The sequence below is a fragment of the Ornithorhynchus anatinus genome, chromosome 1, assembly GCF_004115215.2.
Source record: "Ornithorhynchus anatinus isolate Pmale09 chromosome 1, mOrnAna1.pri.v4, whole genome shotgun sequence".
NCBI lineage: Eukaryota > Metazoa > Chordata > Mammalia > Monotremata > Ornithorhynchidae > Ornithorhynchus > Ornithorhynchus anatinus.
This window is the reverse complement of record NC_041728.1, coordinates 136,715,174-136,740,277: the sequence shown is the minus strand read 5'-3', so window position 1 is coordinate 136,740,277 and position 25,104 is coordinate 136,715,174. Positions and strand designations below refer to the sequence as shown.

Sequence of the window (25,104 nt, the reverse complement as noted above, 5' to 3'; positions counted from 1 at the left end):
TCCCAATTATAATGGTCATATTTCTTTTCACACCCGAATGAAATATTCTGCTCCAATAGTTAACTTTCTGCAGGAGTTGAAACATATCCTTCAGTTTCTTCTCCCTGCCTACGAGGACGAGTGATTCGTATTGGTTCCTGCCAAAAAATAAAATAAAATAAAGCAAGCCCATTCACTTCACATGCTTTCCGGGCCAATTGCTGAAGCTAGATAATCTTGCAGGAGCTGCTCTCGTGATGAATATTCTCCCACACCAATATAGCAGTCCTCGTACTATAATAGCCACTGAAGTCTTCAAAGGCTGTTTTAATGTCTGTCTCCCCCTCTAAGGCTGTAAGCTCATTGTGATCAGGGAACGTGTCTACCGACTCTTTTATGTTGTACTCTCCCAATCGCTTAGCACAGTGCAATGCACACAGGGGGTGCTCAGTAAGTACGACTGATAAAATACGATTGATTCTTACCCAGACTCCTCAGATATTGCCAGCAGATTCTCTGGGGATAGATAGATTTACTTCAAAGGTAGGACACATAAATGGACAGCAATTTGATATATTTCTGAAGATTCCCTTTGGAGTCGATGTCCACTTTGGAGTGACTTCAAGGCAGATTTCAGTAACACTTTCCATATCATTTTGAGGAATTGAAGATAGATTATTCTTCCCACTTAACATTGAGTTAGCCGGCCATTCTGAGTTTCGAAACCAAAACGTGCATTGCTTTCCCATCTCTAGGATAATAACTAAAGGACAAGCTGCACTGGAAAATATTACAAATTTGCTACTAAAAACATAATGACATACCCAGCTCTAATTATACCCATCTGAATATTTTTTGTATGTTTCCTCAGTGCCAAAGGGAGAGATTTTTAAGACCAATTTAGATGGTCTTAATTAGTGAATCCTACCCTCAATTGGGTAGTCAACACAAAATTTATGGACTGCAATAAAGAGAGAATATGGCCATAAGGAATTGGTGGAATTTAGTTTTTTTTTTCAATGAGTTTCTTTCTCCCTAATCCTTTATCTCTGACCGAATGCAATGATGCCTACCTCGGTCACTAATATAGGGAGAAATGGTAAGACTGACACTTGTGATGCTTCTTCTCATCATGTGCATGCTTCGGGCCATGAAAAACAATTTAAAAAAAAAACCTAACCCATTCTAATTAGAGCTATCGCGCTTTTGCTGAACTGCTTCCCTCTGCATTGCTGTAAAAGCATGTAAAATAACAGATAATTTCTTCTCCACACATGCCTGCAATGTCCCCTTAATTTAAATGGCACACTTTCACATAAGGGTCAAGGTTTCATCAAAGTCATGGTAAACTGAAAAATTATTTCTCCCTTGAAGAGCTTGATGATATTGCAGATAGAGCCAGATTCTGCTAGAGAACATATATATAATCAGATCTTGATTCTATTTCTGGGGGGGGGGGTGTTCCTTCCTCTCAAATGACTCGAGATCCATGACTCTAAATTAATTTGGAATTGTTTGGAATGAGTCAAGGGGTGTTTTCTTGATCCTCAAGATCCTGAAAATTCAGATGTACCATTCCAGGAGATGGACCCTTGGGAATTTCATGACACTCTGGATGATGTCATCACTCATTTTCCAGTGGCATTTATACCTGGGGAAAAAAATCATGACCCAGATCTCTCTGGGAGAGTCTCAAGGCAAGAATATTCAGGGAGAAATGCTTAAAGTGATCATTTGAACCCAAGTTGTTTTCCAGTTTACTCTGATGGTGACTGAACTTCACCTTTCTAAAATAAAATGAGAACAAACATATATGTATGCACAGTCTATATACATATAAAATACGTATTCAGATATAAACAGTAGCAGCCTAGCCATTGATTTTTGTACAAGAATAAAATGAATTTCATTTTTTTATTTTTTTTATTGCTATATGCTACAAACATTGTCTTCTGTTTGTCCTGTTACGATAACTATGTTTGTAACGATTTTGTAGAGCTCTTTTCCTTGTTGCTCATGCTGTAACATTGGCTTTCAGAGATACGCAAATTATTTTTATCCTTAATTCAGTTCACCTAGAGGGCTTACTCTTCCTTTGCAGGACCTGACTGCGTTAGCCAAAGAATTAAGAGAACTGCGGATCGAAGAGCCCAACCGGCCCCTGAAGAAGGTGACTGATTACTCTTCCTCCAGTGAGGAGTCAGAAAGTAGCGAGGAAGAAGAAGAAGATGCAGAAAATGAGGCCCACGATGGGACGGTGCCTGTCAGCGATATCCCCCGGCTCATGTAAGAGACATTTTTGGCCCGGCATACATTTGCCAGTGCGGCGTCACTTCTAATAATAGCAATAATAACAATTGTGGTCAGGATAGAAAGAGCATCGATTCATTTGAAATGTGGTGTTGGAGAAAGGTTTTGCAAATACCGTGGACTGCCCGAGAAACAAACAAATGGATTTGGGAGCAAATTAAGCCAAAGTGGTCTTTGGAAGGCCAAATGATTTGACTTAGATTAGCATATTTTGGACACATAATCAGGAGAATTAATTCTCTGGCGAAGGCACTAATGCTAGGAAAAGTACAGAGAAAATGTTGAAGAGGCAGATCAGCAGCTAGGTGGATAGAAACCATAACAACGATAACGGAAGAACCGTTAGCAAGGTTACGGATTATGGCAGAAGACAGGACGTTCTGGATAAAATATATCCATAGAGTCACTAAGAATCAGAAATGACTCGATAATAATAATAGTAACTGTTGTAGGTTGAGGGAGTGGGTAATGATTTACTGAGGAAGTGGAACAGTACACCGGTGCAGTGGATCCTTTCCTTAAACCCCTTCTCGCCAACAAAATTCAGGATCTGTTGGTTCCAGGGGCACGTTTGGGCAATATTTTCTGTATCAAGTGGCTTTGCGCACTCCAGAGGGGAGGGGCAGGGTTTCTTTAATTGCCAGTTTATGGAAAGATGACCCTTATTGGATTTTTAGAGACGAGGAAGGAAAAAGTGTAACAAACTAGAACGTTGTGCTGGTTTTTGGTGTTTCCAACTCCTTATAATCTTCCCAGCTTTAATTTACATCCCCTGCAGGGGAAAATTTGACTAGGTCACCTCTCTAGCCTGACCACAAATATTTCTGAACTTTTATGTTTTTCCGTGCTCCTCTCAAGATGGTATCTATGCCCAGAAATTTCATCTAGGTCTTCGACAGACTGACTACAAGTCCGGTGGCCAGTATCACTGTGCCACTGACCTGTATGGAGCAGGCTAAGAAAAGGATGGGAACTCATCTTTCTAATCATGTGGGAATGAACCTTTGACAGCGTGTTGTTCTTTGGGGAGCACCAGTTTAGGAGACTGCTGATCGTGAGTAACCTCAGCCGCTTAGGAGCAGAACACCCTCCACCAGCACTCAGTCAGTCAATCAGTTGGTATTTATAGAGTGCGTACTGTGAGCAGAACACTGGGGTGAATGGGGTGGCCGGCTTTTCGTGTCTCATCCAGCTGCTACTGGTTTCCCCAAATTCTGGGGAACCAGAATTTATCACTGGACGAGGTCCCCATCAGCAGAGGCAGCAGTCTGAGGCTTCTGGTTGTCAGATTATTATTATTAGTAGTAATAATAGTGATAGTAATGATATTAATATTTGTTAATAATGTTGGTATTTGTTAAGCGCTTACTATGTTCAGAGCACTGTTCTAAGCGCCGGGATAGATACAGGGTAAACAGGTTGTCCCAACGTGAGGCTCACAGTCTTCATCCCCATTTTACAGATGAAGTCACTGAGGCACAGAGAAGTGAAGTGACTGGTCCACAGTCACACAGCTGACAAGTGGCAGGGTCGGGATTGGAACCTATGACCTCTGACTCCCAAGCCCGGGATCTTTCCACTGAGCTACGTTGTTAAGCACTAGCTATGTGACAGGCACTGTTCTAAGTGCTGGAATAGGTACAAGTCAATCAGGTTGGACACAGTTCCTGTCCCCCATAGGGCTCACACTCTTAATCCCCATTTTACAGATGAGGTAACTGAGGCCCAGAGATGCTAAGCAACTTGCCCAGGGTCACACAACAGACATATGTTGGGATTAGAACCTAGGTCCTTCTGACTCCTAGACCTGCATTAATCAAAATATCGTTGATTGACATCATTTCCTTGGCACTTCAATATTCTGAAGCAACCCCTGGTACCCAGAAGCAGCTTGGCTTAGTGGAAAGAGCTCGGGCTTGAGAGTCAGAGATCGTGGTTCTGATCCCGAGTCCACCACACTGTCAGCTCTATGACTCTGGCCAAGTCACTTAATTTCTCTAGGCTTTCAGTTACCTCATCTGTTAAATGGGGATTAAGACTGTGAGCCCCACATGGGACAACCTGATGACCTTGTATCTACCCCAGCACTTAAAACAGCGCTTGGCACATAATAAGCGCTTAACAATACCACCATCATCATTATTATTATTATTATAAAAGTTGTGACTGGTTTTTAAACTTGTGCCTCTTGGGCTGTCCTCTTGCGGCAAGGTGACGTCAGTCAAAGTGGTTCTTCCCCAACTTGTATCTTCACTATGCGCTAGGATTTTGAGAATGTTCTCCTGACAGTTTCTATCTGGATAGAACATGATCCAATGTTGGAAAAAATCGGGTGAGTGAATGTGCAGGAATTTGGTTAAGGAAGACCAACTTTAACATGAGTTTTCCTTAACACGGGGTTTGCTAGTGTGTGATTCCCATGTTTTGGGGGGACCTTGGTGTACTGCCTTCAGGTCAAATGCCTAAATGCTAAACGGGAAACATTTGGTAAGGCGTTGATCATTCAGATTGTATTTCTTGGCTCTCAAGATCCATTTTCCTCACCCAAAACCTGGAGAAATGAAATTATGGATCGTTTATAAAAAATGTTTAATAGCAGATTTTTGAGAGATGGGGTGATTCAACCGAAATGCAAGACAATTCAAGACTCGAGGTTTTCTATTGGTGATTTAATGTCTAATAATTAAAGAGTAAAAAGAAGACAACTATGAGGCGATAGGTGAAAATTTGGCAATCCTCATTGAAATACATGTTAATTATTGATTAGGGTATATTTTCCATAACTGTGATTAATTATTTATCAGAGACTATTTCTGTAAAGATTATTAATTATTTGTTAAGGAGTAATATTTCCATAACTATTCCATCCCAAGTACATATATCTAGAAGACATGGCGGTCTAAGATCATGTTCTGTTTACCCAATTGAATGCCTAAAAGTGGTGTTTAGGTATATTCTTCCTATTATTATACACTTTAATATGAAGTTGTCAGCCAGTACATCAATACATCTTCTTGAATAATTTAGGGACACTCATTTCAGAGATCAAAGGCTTAGGAAAATACCCAGAGGGATCTGGGGCATTTGTCTCACTCTCCCACAAAAAGAAAAAAGGCTTTTTATGAAATGTTGTTGTAAAATAGCCTAGCATTACTCCACGAGTGGAGAATAAATTCATTATCCTCTTTGTGTAGGGTTTTTTTTTACTTTCCTTTTTCCATGTTTCTCTTGCCATCATGCTTCATATTCCTTTTTCTCCCTCTCTTTGAAGTACCTGCTTTAGCAATGTATATTTCCTCCTTTACTTTTTCTGTTTTGGTCCCTGTAAACCCTCTGCTTATATCTTTTTTTCCCTCTTTTTTGCATCTCACTTTTTCATCCATCTCTCGTTTTCACTTGGCTTCCTTTACTTCCTACTGTCCCACACTCCACCTGGCCGCCTCCACCTCTAGACTAAAAGTAATCACACAGATCTTTTCAGGTTTAATCAGAATCCACTCCACTTGCCTCAAGTACATATGCAATGTTAGCATTGTAATATAGAATTGTATGTATAATCATTATATATTAATATTATAAGAAATAATACTAATAATAATTGTGGTATTTGTTCGGCTAGATGCCAAGCACTGTACTAAGTGCTGGGGTAGATACAAGATAATCAGGCCCCACATGGTGCTCACAGCCTATGAGGACAGGTATTGAATCCCCGTTATACAGATGAGGTAACGGCGGCACAGAGAAGTTAAGTGACTTGCCCAAGATCACCCAGCAGGTATGTGGTGGAACTGGGATTAGAAACCAGATCCTCTGACTCCCAGGTCCATTCTCTTTCCACTGGGTCATACTGCTTCTTGGGCTTACCACAAGCCCATCTTCCCACAACTCATCTTATGATATACTTGTATGATATATCCTATGATATACAGCCAGGAAGAGGTGATAATAATAATAATATTTAATAAGTACGGTATTTGTTAGGAGCCACCTAGGAGCCAGTAGCCTTCCATGCTGCATGGCAGTTTCGGAAGTGCTGCGCCCTTAAGAACGTAGAGAGCCACCCAGCTGTGCAGAAGCATTTTGGCCACAGCTTTTCTGGAGTTTGCCATTCGTTTGAGGGCATTTTGCAGGACTGATCTCATTACTAACTTATCTGTAACTATATTTTTTTAACCCAGTTATCGAAGTCTGAGAACATTTCTGAATAGAACCTTTAAAAACAAATTATATTAATTGAGAATTAGGCTATGGAAATACAAAGCTAACAATTGCAAAATAACTAGCAAGGCTGATTTGCTGGTGGTTCACATTGACTAGTTGATGAGAAAGAGATATAAAGCATTTAATTTTCTAAATATTCAGACTACAATCATCATGATGTCCTTGGCTAGCTTTATTTCATACAGTATTTGGAGATTTTAAGAACATTCTCCCTTTGCTCTTTATGATTTTACTCCAGCCAAACAGTTGGGAACCATTGGTTTTGATGTAAGGAGAGAGTTGCAAGATCGAGTTGCAAGATCCATTAAGAAGAAGTATGGTTTTAGGAGATGAATGGTTTTAGGAGATAAATCATACACGTTCCTAATAGTCTGCCTGCAAGGTATCCATTAGGCAGGTCTCAGAGGCTCTGGGTCAACTCTATCGTTGAAAAGCTTTTTTGTATGCTTTGCTGGATAAGAGAACATGAAACAGTATCCGCCATTCTTATTCATTTCAAGTGTTCTACTTCCCCTTGATGGCAAGTGAGATACTTGAAAAACAGACCAAGGAGAAACAGGTAAATGGTAGTTCGATGGAATGTATAAGTCCATCCAGTTCGAAACTACAACAAACACACTGGTATTAGCTGTGATTCTTCTTTTAATAATAATTAGTGATGGTATTTGTTAAGTGCTTACTATGTGTCAAGCACTGTTCGAAGCCCGGGGGTAGATACAAGCTAATCAGGTTGGACACAGTCCCTGTCGCACATAGGACTCACAGTCTTAATCCCCATTTTATGGATGAGGTAACTGAGGCACAGAGAAGTGAAGTGGCTTGCCCAGGGTCACACAGCAGACAAGCTTGTAGAGCCGGGATTAGAACTCAGTCCTTCTGACTCCCAGACCCATGCTCTATCCACTGGACCATGCCGCTTCCCCCAGAATGGTTTAAACATCATTTCACAGGTTTCGAGAAAGTTATACTGAAGACTGTTTGAGGATTCATTTGGACAACTACCTGCTAAATCATTGTTTTTTTGATTGTCAGCTCCCCCAAAGCAGAGGGGCCATATCTAATTCCCGCCTGGGCATTCGTTCCTAGTGCTTAGTACAGTGTGCTCCACACAGTAAGTTCTCAACAAATGCAGTCACTTCTAGTATATGCTATCCTAGCATACTGTCAAGGAAATATGGTCATTATCAACAAATATTTCCAGAACATTTACTGAATCCGTAACCACGTATGGATTTTTTTTCTTTCGTTATGGGGAAGAGATATATTTGCACCCAGAAAAAGGGAGATGATGTTAATATCAAAGAAAATGATAGTAATACTACAGTGAGGGTTCTGATGAAATCAGTTAAGAGAATAATGAGTCTAAATTTGTCCTGTGAGTGGTAAAAGATAGTATATTGCTTGTCTGCCAAGTCTATGGAAGATCTCACTTGTGCACAGTACCGGAAAGATATCTGTTTGGGTGTAAGGACCAAGAAGAAGACTACAGCATAAGTGTCTGCCTTCTCCTATTTCCTTTGCATTTACCTCCTATTTTTATAGTATTTGTTAAGCACTTACTGTGTGCCAGGCACTGAACTCAGCGCTGGGGTAGGTATTATAATGATAATAATAATGATAATAGTATTTGTTAAGGGCTTACTATTGCCAAGCACTGTTCTAAGCACTGGGGTAGATACAAGCTAATGAGGTTGTCCCACGTGGGGCTCACAGTCTTAATCCCCATTTTACAGATGATGTAACTGAGGCACAGAGAAGAGAAGCGACTTGCCCAAGGTCACACAGCAGACAAATAGCAGACCCGGGATTAGAACCCACATCCTCTTACTCCTAATCCCGTGGTCTTGCCACTAGACCACGCTGCTTCCCCCATCGTTTGGCTCGTTTCACCAGGCCACGCTGCTTCCCGATTTCATTCCCTATTCCATATTTCATTCTGAAGCTTCAATCCAGTAGTCATATGTGAAGTAATTCATTCAGTCGTATTTATCGAGCGCTTACCGTGTGCAGAACACTAAGCTAAGTGTTTGGGGGAGTACAGTAAACAATAGATAAACACAATCCCTGCCCACAACGAGCTGACTAGAGGAACGGGGAGGAATCAAGAAACCTCGCGTAGAGCATGGGCTAGTTGGGATGAGCTTCATCTGTCCTCCGTTGGTTTGTCTGAGCTCCCATGCGACCACTGTAATAAAGGGAATTATGGGAAGCAGCGTGGCTCAGTGGAAGGAACACGGGCTTGCGAGTCAGAGGTCTTGGGTTCTAATCCCGGCTCTGCCACTTGTCAGCTGTGTGACCTTGGGCAAGTCACTTAACTTCTCTGTGCCTCAGTTACCTCGTCTGGAAAATGGGGATGAAGACTGTGCACGCCGTCTGGGACAACCTGATTACCTTGTATCTACCCAGCGCTTAGAACAGTGCTTGGCACATAGTAAGCGCTTAACAAATACCAACATTATTATTATTATAAAGGAAGATTGGTTAAGTGAGTCTTTGAAGATCCAGGATGCATCTTTGGACTCCAGGAAGTAAATCTTTCCTGGGCCAAGTGCAGAAGGGCGCTAGACTAACTAAGGGAGGGAATCACTTGTCTTCCACAAAACTGATTTTTCTTGGCGATGGTTTAAAGGGAGTACTGTGTCAAAGTGCCAGGAAGTAAATGAATTCATTTACTTTGATTTCCCTGTAAAATGATAAGACTAATTCTACCTTCTGGAATACACCTACCTTAATTCCTCTTTGAGGAGTTTTTAGCCGCTCCTTCCATTGTGTTATAACACAAGTCCAGGTACAGACTCATCTCTTCCATCATTTTATTTTTGTGATTTCAGGAAATCTGTGCTTAATTTTAGACATTATCATACACTGCCTCTTCCATCTTCACTCTTTACACTGCCTCTTCCATCTTCACTCTTTCTCGTCTCTATCGCTTTCCCACCTCGCCCCCTCCATTCATCTGTCTGGGTTGTAAAATCCCTGAAAAAGGTTTCTCTCTGTGGGTCTAAATTGCAACCAGACTGTCTTACGCTATACTGACCTACGTTTTGAGCAGGTAGTTGGGCATTTCAATCATCATAGAGCCTGGAGGCAAGAACAAAGGGAGCATGAAATTAGAACCAGTAATGCAGTGGCAGAATATCAGCCCTCCTTCTCCCTTCCCCCAAAAGCTTATATTTTTATTTTGGAAATGGGAGAGAGGGATGCAGACCAAAATTTGAGACAGAGGGTGCCCTGTGCCCCTAAACCAGGCTGGCCACGACTCAGTCTTGGAGAGACCATGTTACCTGACTGGATCTCAGTTTTTCTGCTTATAAAATGGGTATCAATTTGTTAACAATAACTAACATAATAATAATAAAGTAGTGACATTTGTTAAGTTCTGTGTGCCAAACACTGTACTAAGTGCTGGGGTATGTATAAGATTATCGGTCAGACACAGACACTGTGCCCCGTGGGACTCATAGTCTAAGTAGGAGGGTTAATTGGGATTTAATTCAATATTGAAAGACAATATTGAGAGCACCGTACCAAGTGTTTGGGAGAGTACGGTACAACAGAGTTGGTAGATGCGTTCCCTGCCCACAAAGAGCTTCGTTTTGTTGTCTTATGCTGTCGGGTCGGGTCCGACCCGTAGCGACGTCATGGACACATCTCTCCCAGGACGCCCCGCTTTCCATCTGCAGTTGTTCTGGTAGTGGATCCATAGAGTTTTGTTGGTAAAAATACAGAACTGGTTTACCATTTCCGCCTTCCGCGCGGTAAACCTGAGTCTCCGCTCTCGACTCTCTCGCATGCCACTGCTGCCCGGCACAGGAGAGTTTTGACATGTCGCAGATTGCCTTCCGCTCTCTAGCCACTGGCCGAGCTAGGAATGGAATGGACAGGCCCCTTCTTGACTCTCCCTTCCGTAGTCGAGACTGGTAGTGTATTGGAAACTCTCCAGGTGCGACCCTGAGAGAGGATAAAGACGTTCTATATTCGTCATTAGTTATGTTGCATCAACAAACTGAATTTAAGAATTCTGATGAAAAGCCCTGATTAATCTTTAATCATTTGTACTCACAAGCAGGTTCTTATAATAATGTACCATATTATTTAAAATTGGCCTTATTTAAAAGGGTTTCCTGTAATGTTTTTGACAAAATGTCCTCTAGTCGAGTGTACAAATATTGCATTTTTGCATATGTTTGAGGTCACTGATGTGCTTCCTTCCCTCTGGCAGACCCACGGGAATTCCAGGAAGCAATGAGCCGTACGGTATGGGGATGGTTGGAAGTCATGGGCTGGAGACCTCGCACGCGGATACATTTAACAGCATTTCAAGAGAAGGGACTTTAATGATAAGGGAGGTAAGTCAACAGGAAAAATGTGTGGAGGAAATCATCTGTATTTTCGACGACAAACCGTACCACCCGAGCTCTTATGCTTCGCCTGACCTCTTGATAGTCACGCAAGAAAGGGGAATGTAGGACTGAGAAGCAGTTCTCCACCCCTCCTTGAAAAGTCCACACTACAGATCTCAGAATTCTGTGGGATCCAGTGAACAAGTTCTGAGGATGCTGCAGCCCAGACATTTAAAGTGAGCAAAAGCGGCCAGGGAAGTTGTGCAAGAAAGACTGAACAGTTTAAAGAAAGGATCCCAAATTTGGAGGCATTTAAATGTTCATATTGCCTGGGAGAGCCTGTAATAAGCCCAGACTGTCCCACTAAAACCAGGGTTCACCGTTTTCTTCTGCTAACGTTGCCGAGGAGAATGTTTATACGGCATCTATCTAAGCGCTGAAACCTCGTCTCTGAAGTGAATGATTGATTTAATTGTTCTGCTTTTTTGTACTTTACATATCCCTCTGAGTTTTTCAGCCAGATTGAATTGCATTCATACAAATTTATCTGTAGGAAGTGGTGCATATTTGAATAAAGAATTTGCGCTTGAGGTTAGAAAAGTGACAAGTGCAATTAGTTCATACACCAGTGATTCTAAAAAGCAACTAGTTTGCCTACCTTGCCCTTATTTTTGCATTTCTTGGTCATTTCTTAGAGCAGCAGCATGACTCTGGAAGGAGCACAGATGAGTCAGAGGTCATGGGTTCTAATCCCAGCTCTGCCACTTGTCAGCTGTGTGACTTCGGGCAAGTCACTTCACTTCTCTGTGCCCGAGTTACCTCATCTCTAAAATGGGGATTAAGAATATGAACCCCACATGGGACAACCTGTATCCCCCCCCAGCGCTTAGAATAGTGCTTGGCACATAGTGAGTGCTTAACAAACAAATAACATTGTCTAGGGATGTTCAGTAGTTCTAAGAATGGATGCCGCTTTACCCAGTTAGCCGAAAGGGAAAATTTCAATAATTAGACCGCTCTTGCAGAAACAACCAAGACCTGTGGATTACCACCTGAGGTCTGTCTGCAGCAGAAGTGGGATTAGCACTTGGACTGATGGCTCACCTTCCCAGTTTGATTTTGTCTTTGCCCACTCTAAAAATAATAATAATTACGTATGCTGCTTAACCAGTTACTATGTGCCAACTGCTGTTCCAAACACTGAGATAGATACGAGTTAATCAAGTTGGACCCAGTCCCTGTCCCCCATGGGGATCACACTCTCAATCCCCATTTTTTACAGATGACGTAACTGGGGCACAGAGAAGTTAAGTGACTTGCCCAAGATCACACAGCAGACAAGTGGTGGAGCCGGGATTTGGGCAGTTCCCTAAGCCCGCAATTTCCCAGCAATAGCATTTGTAGGGACGTTTCTCCTCCTTCTTCCCTCCTGGCCAACCGATCACTTGCAAAGAAGAGGTGTGTCGTTACGTGCGTGTGTGCTCATACACGTGCATACACACACACATATAAACATACATTATTTTCCCCAGTTTATAAGCTTGCATCTCCTCCAGCTCCTGAAAACAGTCAATGGCAAAGAGGGAAAGAGCACAAATTGCTCTACCCTTAAAAGAGAGAACAAAGGCAGAACAGGCTAGATTTGTTTACTCTCAGAAATTTAAAAAAAACCCCTCCTTGCTTCAAAAATAAAAAAGGAGAGGAAAAACATCACGTTGTGAGCAGAGAAAGGTAATAACTAAATGATGAGTTCTACCAGGATATGTGTTTCACAAAGCAAACGGCTAGAGCATCATTTCACAGGCTTGCTGATTCCGGTCAAATTCACTTGGAGACTTTTTCTTTATATAAGGCTCCAGGTGACAAAAAAATGCCTTCAGCTTCTAAAGCCGGCGTTGTGTCATAATGGTATATAAATTCTCAAAGTAGGAAATGGATCATTTCAATAGAAAAAGGAGAGTTTCCATCACACAGTCGTTCCGCATGGGAAAACACGAATAAAGATCCGTTGGAGTGAATTACGACTTCTTTCCGAACGAGAGGACACCAGTTTGTCATAGAGTGTGGAGCGACCGTATCTCGTCTTGCGTGGACCAGTTCTAGGACGGACACTTCCAGCCAGAGCTGGTTCAAGGTTGCCCGAGTCCGGGGGCTACCATTTCTAGGGCTTCGCTCTCTCCCCTAGTCGTCCTCTTCCCTGCAAATACCTACCCACACGGAAGCTGAACCTGGTAGAAGACGAGGAAGATTGGGAACAGCAATGGAAAGTAGAGAGCCAGAGCTGAGAAGGAGATAGGAAAAGGAAAAAGAAGGATACCCATAACAGCAGCCTTCTGCTTCAGCACTCCAGGGGCAAGAGGCTGCGACTTTTCTTTCTTTTAATGGTATTTGTTAAGCCCTTACTATGTGCCAGGCATTATACTAAGCACAGGGGTCGGTATGAGCTAATCGGGTTGGACACCATCCATATCCCACTTGGGGCTCACGGTCTTAATCTCCGCTTTACAGATTAGGTAACTGAGGAACAGAGAAGTGAAGTGACTTGTCCAAGGTCATCCAGCAGACGTGTGGCGGAGCTGGGATTAGAACCCAAGTTCTCTGACTCCCAGGCCTGTGCTCTTTCCACTAGGCCACAGCTGCTTCTCAAGGCCTCCCTTGGAATGTCGAAAGGGAGGAACCTCCTACTGCCCCACCACTTCCACCTATTTTTCAGCCAGTGGAGCCCGGGGCAGACACCATATTTATATTCCCCTACTTTTCTGTCTGCTTGGGCACATGGGCAGTTATTCACCCTCCCCCGGAATTTCAGTAAAATAGAAACTTGGTGCATGGATAGAATTGAAAACCGTACTCACAGTTGCTTCCTTGGAGAAAATGCCTTCTTGAAGGCACAGGTAGCTCTGAACCTTTTGGGATCGAAACAGTAGACACTCATCTCTTGGCTGGTAATAATAACGTTGGTATTTGTTAAGCGCTTACTATGTGCAGAGCACTGTTCTAAGCGCTGGGGTAGATACAGGGTAATCAGGTTGTCCCATGTGAGGCTCACAGTTAATCCCCATTTTACAGATGAAGTAACTGAGGCACAGAGAAGTGAAGTGACTTGCCCACAGTCACACAGCTGACAAGTGGCAGAACCAATACTAATATTTAACGGTATTTGTTAAGCACTTACTAAGTGCCAGGCACTATACGAAACGCTGGGGTGCATTCCAGGTAATTGGGTTGGTCAGAGTCCCTGCGTGGGGCTCACAGTCAGAGGAGCCGTGTGGCTCAGTGGAAAGTGCCCGCTGTGTGACTGTGGGCAAGTCACTCAACTTCTCTGTGCCTCGGTTCCCTCATCTGTAAAATGGGGATGAAGACTGTGAGCCTCACGTGGGGCAACCTGATTACCCTGTATCTACCCCAGCACTTAGAACAGTGCTCTGCACATAGTAAGCGCTTAACAAATACCAACATTATTATTATTATTGATACCCCTTTTATAGACGAAGTAACCTAGGCACGGAGAAGTAAAGTGACTTGTCCAAGATCACAGAGCAGACAAAGAGTGGATCTGGGATTAGAACCCAGGTCCTCTGCCTCTTAGAGCCATGCTGTTTCCACTAGGCCACGCTGCTTCGCTAGTATCAGTCGTCATCGAAAAGGAGAGAACTGACTAAAACTGGGGTCTTCGTTTCCAAAGTCTTCAGGTGCCCGAACAGCTCCCTCGGAAATCATATTCTGTCTGCGTCGCCACTACAGTAGTTTAGCCGAGCAGAGATTGGCAAATCCAGGGATCACTGAAGCCTCCCTCAGGGTTAGTCGTTCCAGTGAATAACTGGGGCAACAACAGCATATCTCGCCTAAATGAGATATGTCACGTTTGTGGGCTCGGTACATTTCCGTAGAAATGCCATGGGATTTATGCTTCCTAGGATGTAAATTAAAATGTAAAAAACCCGTTCAAAATTCAAAGAGGTCAGAAGGAGTTCATTATGCTTGCCGAGAGGCAGTAAAAAAGGGAAACCAACTTTTGATTTGGTGCGTGGATGTGACGTGACAATGGGGCTTTGAGGGGGTAAGGGGTTCGGGAGAGGAATTCACTCAGCTCTGTCACACAGTAAGCCCTCAGTAAATATGATTGATGGAGTTAATCACAATAATGATAATTACGGTATTTGTTAAGCGCTTACTGTGTGCTAGGCACTGTACTAAGCACTGGGGTGGATACAGGGAGATTGATGGACACAGTCCCTGTCCCACGAAATAATAGTGATAGTATCTGTTAAGCACTTTTATTATGTGCCAAGCACTGTTCTGAGCACTGGGGTAGATACAAGGTAATCAGGTTATCCCACATGGGGTTCGCAGTCCCCATTTTCCAGATGAGGTAACTGGGGCACAGAGAAGTGAAGTGGCTTGCCCAAGGTCACACAGCAGACGAGTGGCGGAGCCGGGATTAGAACTCAGGCCCTACTGATTCCCAGGCCCGTGCTCTATCCGCTAGGCTGTATTGAGTTCAAAAGTTCTTGGCTTCTCTAGAATCCACTGGAGGCAATAGGCTCCCGGGCAATCGATCAGTTGTATTTATTCAATCATATTTATTGAGCACCTACTGTATGCAGGACAGTGGACTAAGTGGATGGAAGAATACAGTGCAACAGAGTTGGTAGACATGTTCATTCATTCAGTCGTATTTATTGAGCGCTTACTGTGTGCAGAGCACTGTACTATGCGCTTGGGAAGTACAGTTCATTAACAGAGATAATCCCTGGCCACAGCAGGCTCACAATCCCTGCCCACAAAGAGGTTACAGGCTAATAAGCAGTTTTACCTAGTGGATAGAGCATGTGCTTGATAGAAGGAACTGAGTTCTAATCCTGGCTCTTCCATTTGCCTGCTGTGTGGGCTTGGGCAAGTCACTTCACTTTTCTGTGCCTCCGTTACCTCATCTGTCAAACGGGGATTGGGATTGTGAGCCCCACACGTCCAACCCTATTTGCTTATATCCAGCCCAGCGCTTAGTTCCGGTGCCTGACAGATAGTAAGCGCATAACAAATACCACAGTTATTATGTGGGGCAGAGACTGTGTCCAACCTGGTTTAGCTTGTATCTACCCCAGTGCTTAGTACAGTGCCTGGCACATAGTAAGTATTTAACAGATTCCATTAAAAGGAAAAAAGAAAGGGTTTGAGAGATTTGCTTGGCAGTTGGATAACGGCATCCACGCTGGCTTTTCTGTTCCTTATGGTTTTGGGTTTCTGCAGACCCCGGGAGAGAAGAAGCGCTCTGGCCACGCCGACAGCAACGGCTTCGCGGGACACATCAACCTCCCCGATCTCGTGCAGCAGAGCCACTCCCCGGCGGGGACCCCCACTGAGCCCCTGGGGAGGGTCTCAGCGCATTCCCAAGACATGGATTCGGTGGCTGAAGTAAGTTCCGGCTTCCTTAAAGACCCTTTCTTTCTCTCCTCCTCATAGAGTGTCGTAACGTCAACCTGTGACCGCGTATCTAACTGTTTTTCCTGCACTGTGTTTCTTCTCAGAGACTGTGGAATGAATCAGTCAATCAGTGGCATTTACTGAGCACTTACTATATGCTGAGCACTCTGCTGACTATATAATAATGATAATGATGATATTTGTTAAGCTTTTACTATGTGCCGAGCACTGTTCTAAGCACTGGCGTAAATACGGGGTAATCAGGTTGTCCCACGTAGGGCTCACAGTCTTCGTCCCCATTTTACAGATGAGGTAACTGAGGCACAGAGAAGTTAAGTGACTTGCCCAAGGGCACACAGCTGACAAGCGGCGGAGCCGGGATTAGAACCCATGACCTCTGACTCCCAAGCCCGGGCTCTTTCCACTGAGCCACGTTGCTTCTCTATATGCTTCTCAGTATGTAACTGCACTCTCCCACCCTCTTATCTCGGTAGTGATAGCCAATCCAGAAAACCTAAAGAACCATTTGTAAGGCTCAGAACTGACAACTTTCTCCCCCGATCCCATCTCTCTCTTTACGCCTCCCTGGGAGAGACGGGGAATATGCCTAATTCCCACTTGTGTATTCTCTCCCAGCGCTTAGTACAGTGCTCTGCACACAGTAAGTGCTTAATAAATTCTATTCTTACTACCAACTCCCAGCCTCTACAATGAAGGTAACCAATAAGGAGGGACAACCAAGAGCTGTGCTGGTTGGGCTGGGTGAGGAGAATGCATGACTCTATTTATTGCTATTGTTCTTGTCTGTCTCCCGCGATTAGACTGTAAACCCGTCAAAGGGCAGGGATTGTCTCTATCTGTAACCGATTTGTACATTCCAAGTGCTTAGTACAGTGCTCTGCACATAGTAAGTGCTCAGTAAATACTATTGAAGGAATGAATGAATGACAATAACAATAACATTAGTATTTGTTAAGCGGTTACTATGTGTTAAGCACTATTCCGAGCACTGGGGTAGATACAAGCTAATCAGATTGGAATTATAATAATAAGTATGGTATTTGTTGAGCGCTTACTATGTGCCAACCACTTTTCTAAGTGCCGGGGTAGATACAAGGTAATCGGGTTGGACACGGTCCCTGTCCCATGTGAGATTCACACTCTTAATCCCCTTTTTACAGATGAGGAAACTGAGGCCCAGAGAAGTGAAGTGACTTGCCCAGGGTCATACAGCGGACAAGTGGCAGAGCCGGGATTTGATCCCGGGTTCTTCTGACTACCAGGCCCGTGCTCTATCCACTAGGCCACGCTGCTTCTCTATGAAAACAGCAATGAGCATAGGTTCAGTGTTAGGGAGACTGATTTCAACCAAGAGTTTACTGTTGGAGATTGGGCCTAAGCGTGGGATGTTGAGAACGGTACTTACCTGGGGCTGATGTAACCAGCCAAGAAGTCAAATGTCCTCAGCTCTGACCTCAGTCTCCAGCCCGGACCCCTTTCCCGGGGAAGTCCAGGTGTCAAAGCCGGTCAAATCCGTAAACTCGTCCTCTAGACCGAAAACTCCTGTGAGTGGGGAATGTGTCTGCCAACTCTGTTGCATTGCACTCTCCTCAGGGCTTAATACAGTGCTCTGCACACAGTGAGCGCTTAATAAATACCATGGATCGATTGATCGACAGCTTTACCGCTCCGTAGACCTTCAGTTTTCTCTGTAGCCTAATACCATGCTGCCACTAGGCTCAGTTTGACAGCCTCCAAAATGATGTTCTGGCCTTCTTGAAGTGATTTTCTATCTCCTCGACTATCACTGCACCCCGGGGAACGGTGCTAGTATTTTACGAGTGCTTTCCGTGAGCAAAGCATTGGTCGTTGTGCCATTTAAGGAACAGATTTAGCTCTGGGTTGCCAGTATAGATTTTTCTTAGTGTACAGGGATTCTCTAATGTAAGTCGATCCATTCATTTCTCCTGTTTTCTTTCTACTCAGTGCCAGCCCATAGAATAATAAAAACAACTGTGGTATTTGTTAAGCGCTTACTATGTGTCAAACACTGAATTAAGCGCTGGGGTGGATACAAGCAGATCAGATCGGACACGGTCACTGTCCCACGTGGGGCTCACAGTCTCAATTCCCATTTTCCAGATGAGGTAACTGAGATACAGAGAAGCGAAGTGACTTGGCCAAGGTCACACAGCAGACAACTGGCATAGTCGGGATTAGAACCCATGATTTCTGCCTCCCGGGCCAATGCTCTATCCACTCTGCCATGCTGCTTCTCATGGCGAAGTGGAATAGCACCTAACTGGTGACATAGTTGGCACCTGATACGCAAATAGCAGAAAACCTGGCTGATTCAGAGATGCGGTTCGTAGTAACTGGCGGTCTTCTTGGGTGTGTACTTCCAGGGCACAGACACTGGCAAAAAATGGTTTTCAAATGATGCCCAGTCGGATTTTGGATAACCCTCCAGGAATATATCTGTTTGTTGTTGTATTGTTCTCTCCCAGCGTTTAGTACAGTGCTTTGCATACAGTAAGTGCTCATTAAATACGACTGAATGAATGAAACCCATGGAGTTGGAAGAGATCCCCCCGCAGAACAGATGTGTCCCCTAACGGTTGCATCTAGGTCTCTGGCTGCGTTTCTTCCAGTCTGTTTGCGTAGAATAAATTAAATGGGGCAGGGCCTCTAGATATTCCCAATTACCCCCGTTGCAATGGGGAGTGGATGAGACAGGCACCCCTAGTTCTGACATGGCCCGCTATGCTACCATGAACAGTACTCTCCAAGCGCTTAGTACAGTGCTCTGCACACAGTAAGCGCTCAATACATACGACTGAATGAAGTAGTCTCTGAATCCCAATAAACTTAATCAGGACAGCCCAAATTTTCCGCAGTTTTTAGGGTATAGATCTCCTGATAATGTTGAATATTAATCAGTCGGTGGTGTTTATTGAGAACTTGCTATGTGCAGAGCACTGTATTAAACGCTTGGGAGAGTACATTACAACAGAATTAGCAGACATGTTCCCCGCCCATAACGAACTTACAGTCTAGAGATCGGTAAGGCCTATGAAAACCGTATAGCGGCTTTTCATTCATCCACTCGGTCGTATTTATTGAGCGCTTACTGTGTGCAGAGCACTGTACTAAGCGCCTGTGAATCTCCCAGCATTTTTCCTGTATCTGATCTGCTGCAAAGATAATTTCTCCTAAGCCGTTCTAATAATGATAATAATGTTGGTATTTGTTAAGCGCTTACTATGTGCAGAGCACTGTTCTAAGCGCTGGGGTAGACACAAGGGAATCAGGTTGTCCCACGTGGGGCTCACAGTCTTCATCCCCATTTTACAGATGAGGGAACTGAGGCCCAGAGAAGTGAAGTGACTTGCCCACAGTCACCCAGCTGACAAGTGGCGGAGCCGGAAGTCGAACCCATGACCTCTGACTCCAAAGCCCGGGCTCTTTCCACTGAGCCACGCTGCTTCTCGTTCTGTGATCCGAAACCCTATTATGATTCTTGGAGTGGTCAGTTAACGATATTCTTTAATAATCGATTCAGGGCAAGTCTGGCTAGAACCTTCCCTGCAATGAAGTTGAAGGAGTTCAGTCATATTTATTGAGCACTTATTCATTCAATAGTATTGATTGAGCGCTTACTATGTGCAGAGCACTGTACTAAGCGCTTGGAATGAACAAGTCGGCAACAGATAGAGACGGTCCCTGCCGTTTGACGGGCTTATGGTCTAATCGGGGGAGACGGACAGACGAGAACAGTGGCAATTATTGTGTGCAGAGTCCTATGCTAAGCACACGGGAGAGTACGTTATAACAGAGTTGGTAGAGACATTCCCCGCTCACAACGAGCTTACAGTCTCAATGGGGAGACAGACATAGAAGCAGCGTGGCTCAGTGGAAGGAGTCCGGGCTTGGGAGTCAGAGGTCATGGGTTCGACTTCCGGCTCTGCCACTTGTCAGCTGGGTGACTGTGGGCAAGTCACTTCACTTCTCTGGGCCTCAGTTCCCTCATCTGTAAAATGGGAATGAAGACTGTGAGCCTCACATGGGACAACCTGATTCCCCTGTATCTACCCCAGCGCTTAGAACAGTGCTCGGCACATAGTGAGTGCTTAAATACCAATATTATTATTATTATTGATATAAGTGAGGAGAGTACGTTATAACAGAGTTGGTAGACACATTCCCCGTCCACAATGAGCTTACAGTCTCAGGAGGAAGACAGACATTGATATAAATAAATTATGAATATGGTCGTAAATGCTGTGGTGCCGATGACGGGGTGAATAGAGAGTGCGTATAGAAGACGAGGCGGATGCAGGAGGGAGTGGGAGAAGAGGGAATGAGACCCTCGGAGGAGGCGCGCCTTCAATAAGCCTCTGAAGGTGAGGAGAATAAGTACCTGTCGGATATGAGGAGGGAGGGCGTTCCAGGCTGGAGGCAGGACGTGGGCGAAAGGTCACTGGCGAGATCGACGAGATCGTGGTCCAGTGAGTAGGTTGGCATCAGAGGAGCGAAGTGTGAGAGCTGGGCTTTAGTAGGAAATTAGGGAAATAAGATAGGAGAGGGCGAGGTGATCGAGTGCTCCTGTGATGAGGAGTTTCTGTTCGATGTGGAGGCGGATTGAGGTTGTTGAGGAGTGGGGAAACATGGAAACGCCAATCGCCTCAGTCAGTGCCACAGTCTGATCTTTCAGCTTTCTTATTAGAAGATGGTGAAGGTAGTGGAATCTTCGAGGTCGTCGGGCACTGCCGGGGTGTTCCGTCTGCTGAGGGCCGGCCCATGCGAGTGTTAAGCAGGGCGTCTGCCCCGCGCTTGTCTACCTACATGAGTATGCCAACAGAACCAAGGGACCTGCCATTTTTCACGAGTGTCACAGCTGAAATGTCTTCTTCAGGAAGTGGGACAGTGCCGTGATTTGGCACAGGGGATCCATATTTCCAAAGATTCACCTTCATCGGTAGAAGGTGGGTTGAGGAGAATATCAAACTGCAGTTTCCCTCTCTTCTGGATTTTCTCCTGTGTCGAGGCCGGAGCCCAACTTCACCCGTCTTAGTTGCCGTGATGGCTGGGCAGGGATTGTCTCTCTTTGTCGCTGAATTGTACTTTCCAAGCACTTAGTAGAGTGCTCAGCACACGGTAAGTGCTCAATAAATACGATTGAATGAACGAATGCTGGGTCATATAACGTTCTAATGGATAGAGTCTGGTCCTGGGAGTCAGAAGGACCTGGGTTCTAATCTTAGCTCTGTCACTTTGTGTGACCTTGGGCAAGTCACTTCACTTCTCTGTGCCTCAGTTCTCTCATCTGTAAAATGGGGATTAAGACTGAGCCCTGAGGGGGACAGGGACTGTGCCCAACCCAATTACCTTTCATCTACCCCAGAGCTTAGAAAAGTGCCCGGCACACAGTCAGAGTTTAACAAATAACACACTTCACTGTTACTATTATCAAAGGTTCTTGGTTCCTTAGTCGGCATAGCCCTGAATCTCTTCAGCTTTGGCATTCCACCTTCCACCTTCCTATTTGCATGTCATGACCCAGGGTTCTGGAAGCCTCGCTTAAGCACTTAGTTCAGTGTTCTGCACATAGTAAGTGCTCAAAAGCACCTTGTGTTGATTTTTTATGGTATTTTTTATGGGCCAGGCACTATAGGCTAGGCACTGTATGTTACTTAGTGGAAAAAGCACGGGCTTGGGAGTCATAGGTCGTGGGTTCTAATCCTGGCTCTGCCACTTGTCAGCCATGTGACTTTGGACGAGTCACTCAACTTCTCTGTGCCTCAGTTACCTCATCTTTAAAGTGGGGATTAAGACTGTGAGCCCCACCTGGGACAACCTGATTGCCTTGTATCTAACCCAGCACTTAGACCAGTGCTTGGCACATAGTAAGTGCTTAACGAATACCATCATTTACTTAGTTACTGTACTATAGGCTGAAGCAGACACAGGTTAGGTTGCTCAGAGTCCTTGTCCCACAAAGGGCTCCCAATTTAAAGTTGGGGTAACTAAAGGCACAGAGTAGCGAAGAGACTCCTCCCCAGTCACACAGCAGAAAAGTGGCAGATTTTGTTTGACAAACGAGGTCCCACAAGGTGTAGATATAGGGATTGTTTTCTGCAAGTACACACTATATCTCTGAGACTGTTGTGTCATTGGTGACTTTTTTTATGGTATTCGTTGGAGTGCTTACTATGTGTCAGACACTACTAATAATCATGTTGGTATTCGTTAAGCGCTTACTATGTGCAGAGCATTGTTCTAAGCGCTGGGGTAGACGGAAGGGAATCAGGTTGTCCCACCTGGGACTCACAGTCCTAATCCCCATTTTACATCTACTAAGCACTGGAGTAGATGCAAGATAATCAAGTTGGGCGCAGACCCTGTCCCATATGGGGCTCACAGTCTAAATTGGAGGGAATAAAGGATTTAGTCCCCATTTTAACTGAGGCACAGAGAAATTAAGTGACATTCCCATGGTCTGGCGGCAGACAAGTATAAAGCTCGTCGTGGACGTGAAGGAGAGGTCGGAGGTGAGATAGATGAAATCGAGGCACAGTAAGGAGATTAGCATTAAAAGAGTGAAGTGTGCAGGCTGAGATTCAGTAAGAGAGTGGCAAGGAAAGGTAGGAGGGGGGCTAGGTGATTGAGTCATTTAAAACCAATGGTGAGGAATTTCTGTTTGATGCTGAGGTGGATGGGCAACCAATGGAGGTTCTTGAGGAGTGGGGAAACACAGACTGAATGTTTTTGTATAAAAATGATCCAGGCAGCAGAATGAAGTATGGACTGGAGTGGGGAAACCAGATCAACAAGGAAGCTGATACAGTAATCAAGGCGGGAGAGGATAAGTGATTAGATTAACATGGTAGCAATTTGGATGGAGAGGAAAGGGCAGATTTTAGTGATGTTGTGAAGGTGGAACCGAGAGGATTCAATGATGGATTGAATATGTGGGTTGAACGAGAGAGAGAAGTCAAGGATGACGCCAGGGTTTGGGGCTTGTGACACGGGAAGAATTAATGGTGCCGTCTCCGGTGATGGGAAAGTCAGGTGGAGGACAGGGTTTGGGTGGGAAGGTAAGGAGCTCTGTTTTGGGCTTGTTAAGCTTGAGGTGACGGGAGGACATCCAATTTAGAGATGTCTTGAAGGCAAGAGGAAGTGTGAGGTTGCAGAGAGGGAGAGATATCAGGGCTGGAGATGGAGATACAGGGATCGCACCTACCAACCCTGCTGTGTCGTACTTTCCTAAACAGTACAGTACAATACGTGCAGTTAGATTGATAGACCAATTAGAAAACATCATGGGTCTGGAATATTTGGAATGGGCCAAAATTACCTGATGGTCAGTGAATTACTTTTTCTCAGGAAAATAATAAAAAAAAGCACTTCCAGTAGGTGGCTGAGTAGGGACCGCCCTCCCCATTTTCAAAGCCCTACTAAAACCTTGTGTCCTCTAAGAAGCCTTCCCTGACTAGCCTCTCATTTCCCTACTCTTTGTGTCCTCGCTTCTGCATCACCCACGCACTTGAGGCCATACCCCCTCTTGTCTATGCCCTAGAGTCGTTTCCGACCCATAGCGACTCCACGGACACATCTCTCCCAGAACGCCCCGCTCTCCATCTGCAATCGTTCTGGTAGTGGATCCGTAGCGTTTTCTTGGTAAAAATTTGGCAGTGGTTTACCTTTGCCGCCTTCCACGCGGTAAACTCGAGTCTCCCCCCTCGACTCTCTTCCATGCCACTGCTGGCCAGCGTGGGTGAGTTTTGACTCGTAGCGGATTGCCTTCCACTCGCTAGCCACTGCTTGGAATGAATGGGTAGGCCTCTGCTTGATTCTCCCTCCCATAGCCGAAACTGGTAGTGGAAACTCCTGAATGGGGTCATACCCCCTTAGCACTTTGATATTCACCCCACCTCACCACCTCCTTAGCACCTCTGTACGTTCCCTCATACCCTGTCGCTTCCCCTACCTGTAGATCACTGTAACTTCTGTCTTCCCCTCTACATTATTTGCTCCGTGAGGGCAGGGATCATCTCTACGAACTCTATCTTTTATGGCATTTTTTAAGCACTTACTAGTGCCAGGCACTATTGAAGCCTCCTAGCGTTCAGGACAGTACTCTGCACATTGGAAGTGCTCAATAAATACCACTGACCGAGTGATCGATATGGACAACCAGGATGGTGGAAAACTTAATCTTTATATTTAAGGCTGAGCTGTTTGTTTTTCCCTCTGGCAGTAACTGTTACTGACCTCTTATCTCGTTGGTTATTTGATAGTATGGCATTGGGAGCAGTACCAAAGCATCCTTTACTCCATTCGTTGACCCCAGAGTGTACCAGACGTCACCGACTGATGACGATGATGACGACGACGAGGAATCATCTGCTACGGGTAGGTTGAAGGAGGTCCTGAATTCTTCTAGACTGTAAACTCTTTATGGGCAGAGGATATGTCTGTTTATTGTTGCATTGTACTCTCCCAAGCGCTTAGTACCGTGCTCTGTACACAGTAAACACATAATAAATGCGAGTGACTGGTTGACTTCTCCCGCTCCCAACGGTAATAATAATAATGGTATTTGGTAAGCACAAGATAATCAGATTGTCCCACCTGGGGCTCACAGTCTTAATCCCCATTTTCAGATGAGGTAACTGAGTCACAGAGAAGTGAAGTGACTTGCCCAAATTCATCCAGCTGACAAGTGAAGGAGCCGGGATTAGAACCCATGACCTCTGACTCCCAAACCCGGGCCCTTCCACAAACCCAATTCCTCCCCCTGTTGCATTGTCCTTGATATTTATTC

At 44.6% G+C, this 25,104-nt stretch overlaps 1 protein-coding gene across 10 annotated transcripts in view; it reads left to right on the top strand.

Annotated features, from left to right (window-relative positions):
• Window positions 1-25,104, top strand: part of TNIK (TRAF2 and NCK interacting kinase) — a 484,943-nt gene that overhangs the window by 429,961 nt on the left and 29,878 nt on the right. For all 10 annotated transcript variants that reach the window (XM_029061407.2, XM_029061401.2, XM_029061394.2 and 7 more), the window contains 4 exons: window positions 2,081-2,265; window positions 10,733-10,859; window positions 16,104-16,268; window positions 24,578-24,692. In XM_029061407.2, coding sequence (XP_028917240.1) covers window positions 2,081-2,265; window positions 10,733-10,859; window positions 16,104-16,268; window positions 24,578-24,692 — 592 coding nt within the window. The remainder of the gene's footprint in view (window positions 1-2,080; window positions 2,266-10,732; window positions 10,860-16,103; window positions 16,269-24,577; window positions 24,693-25,104) is intronic.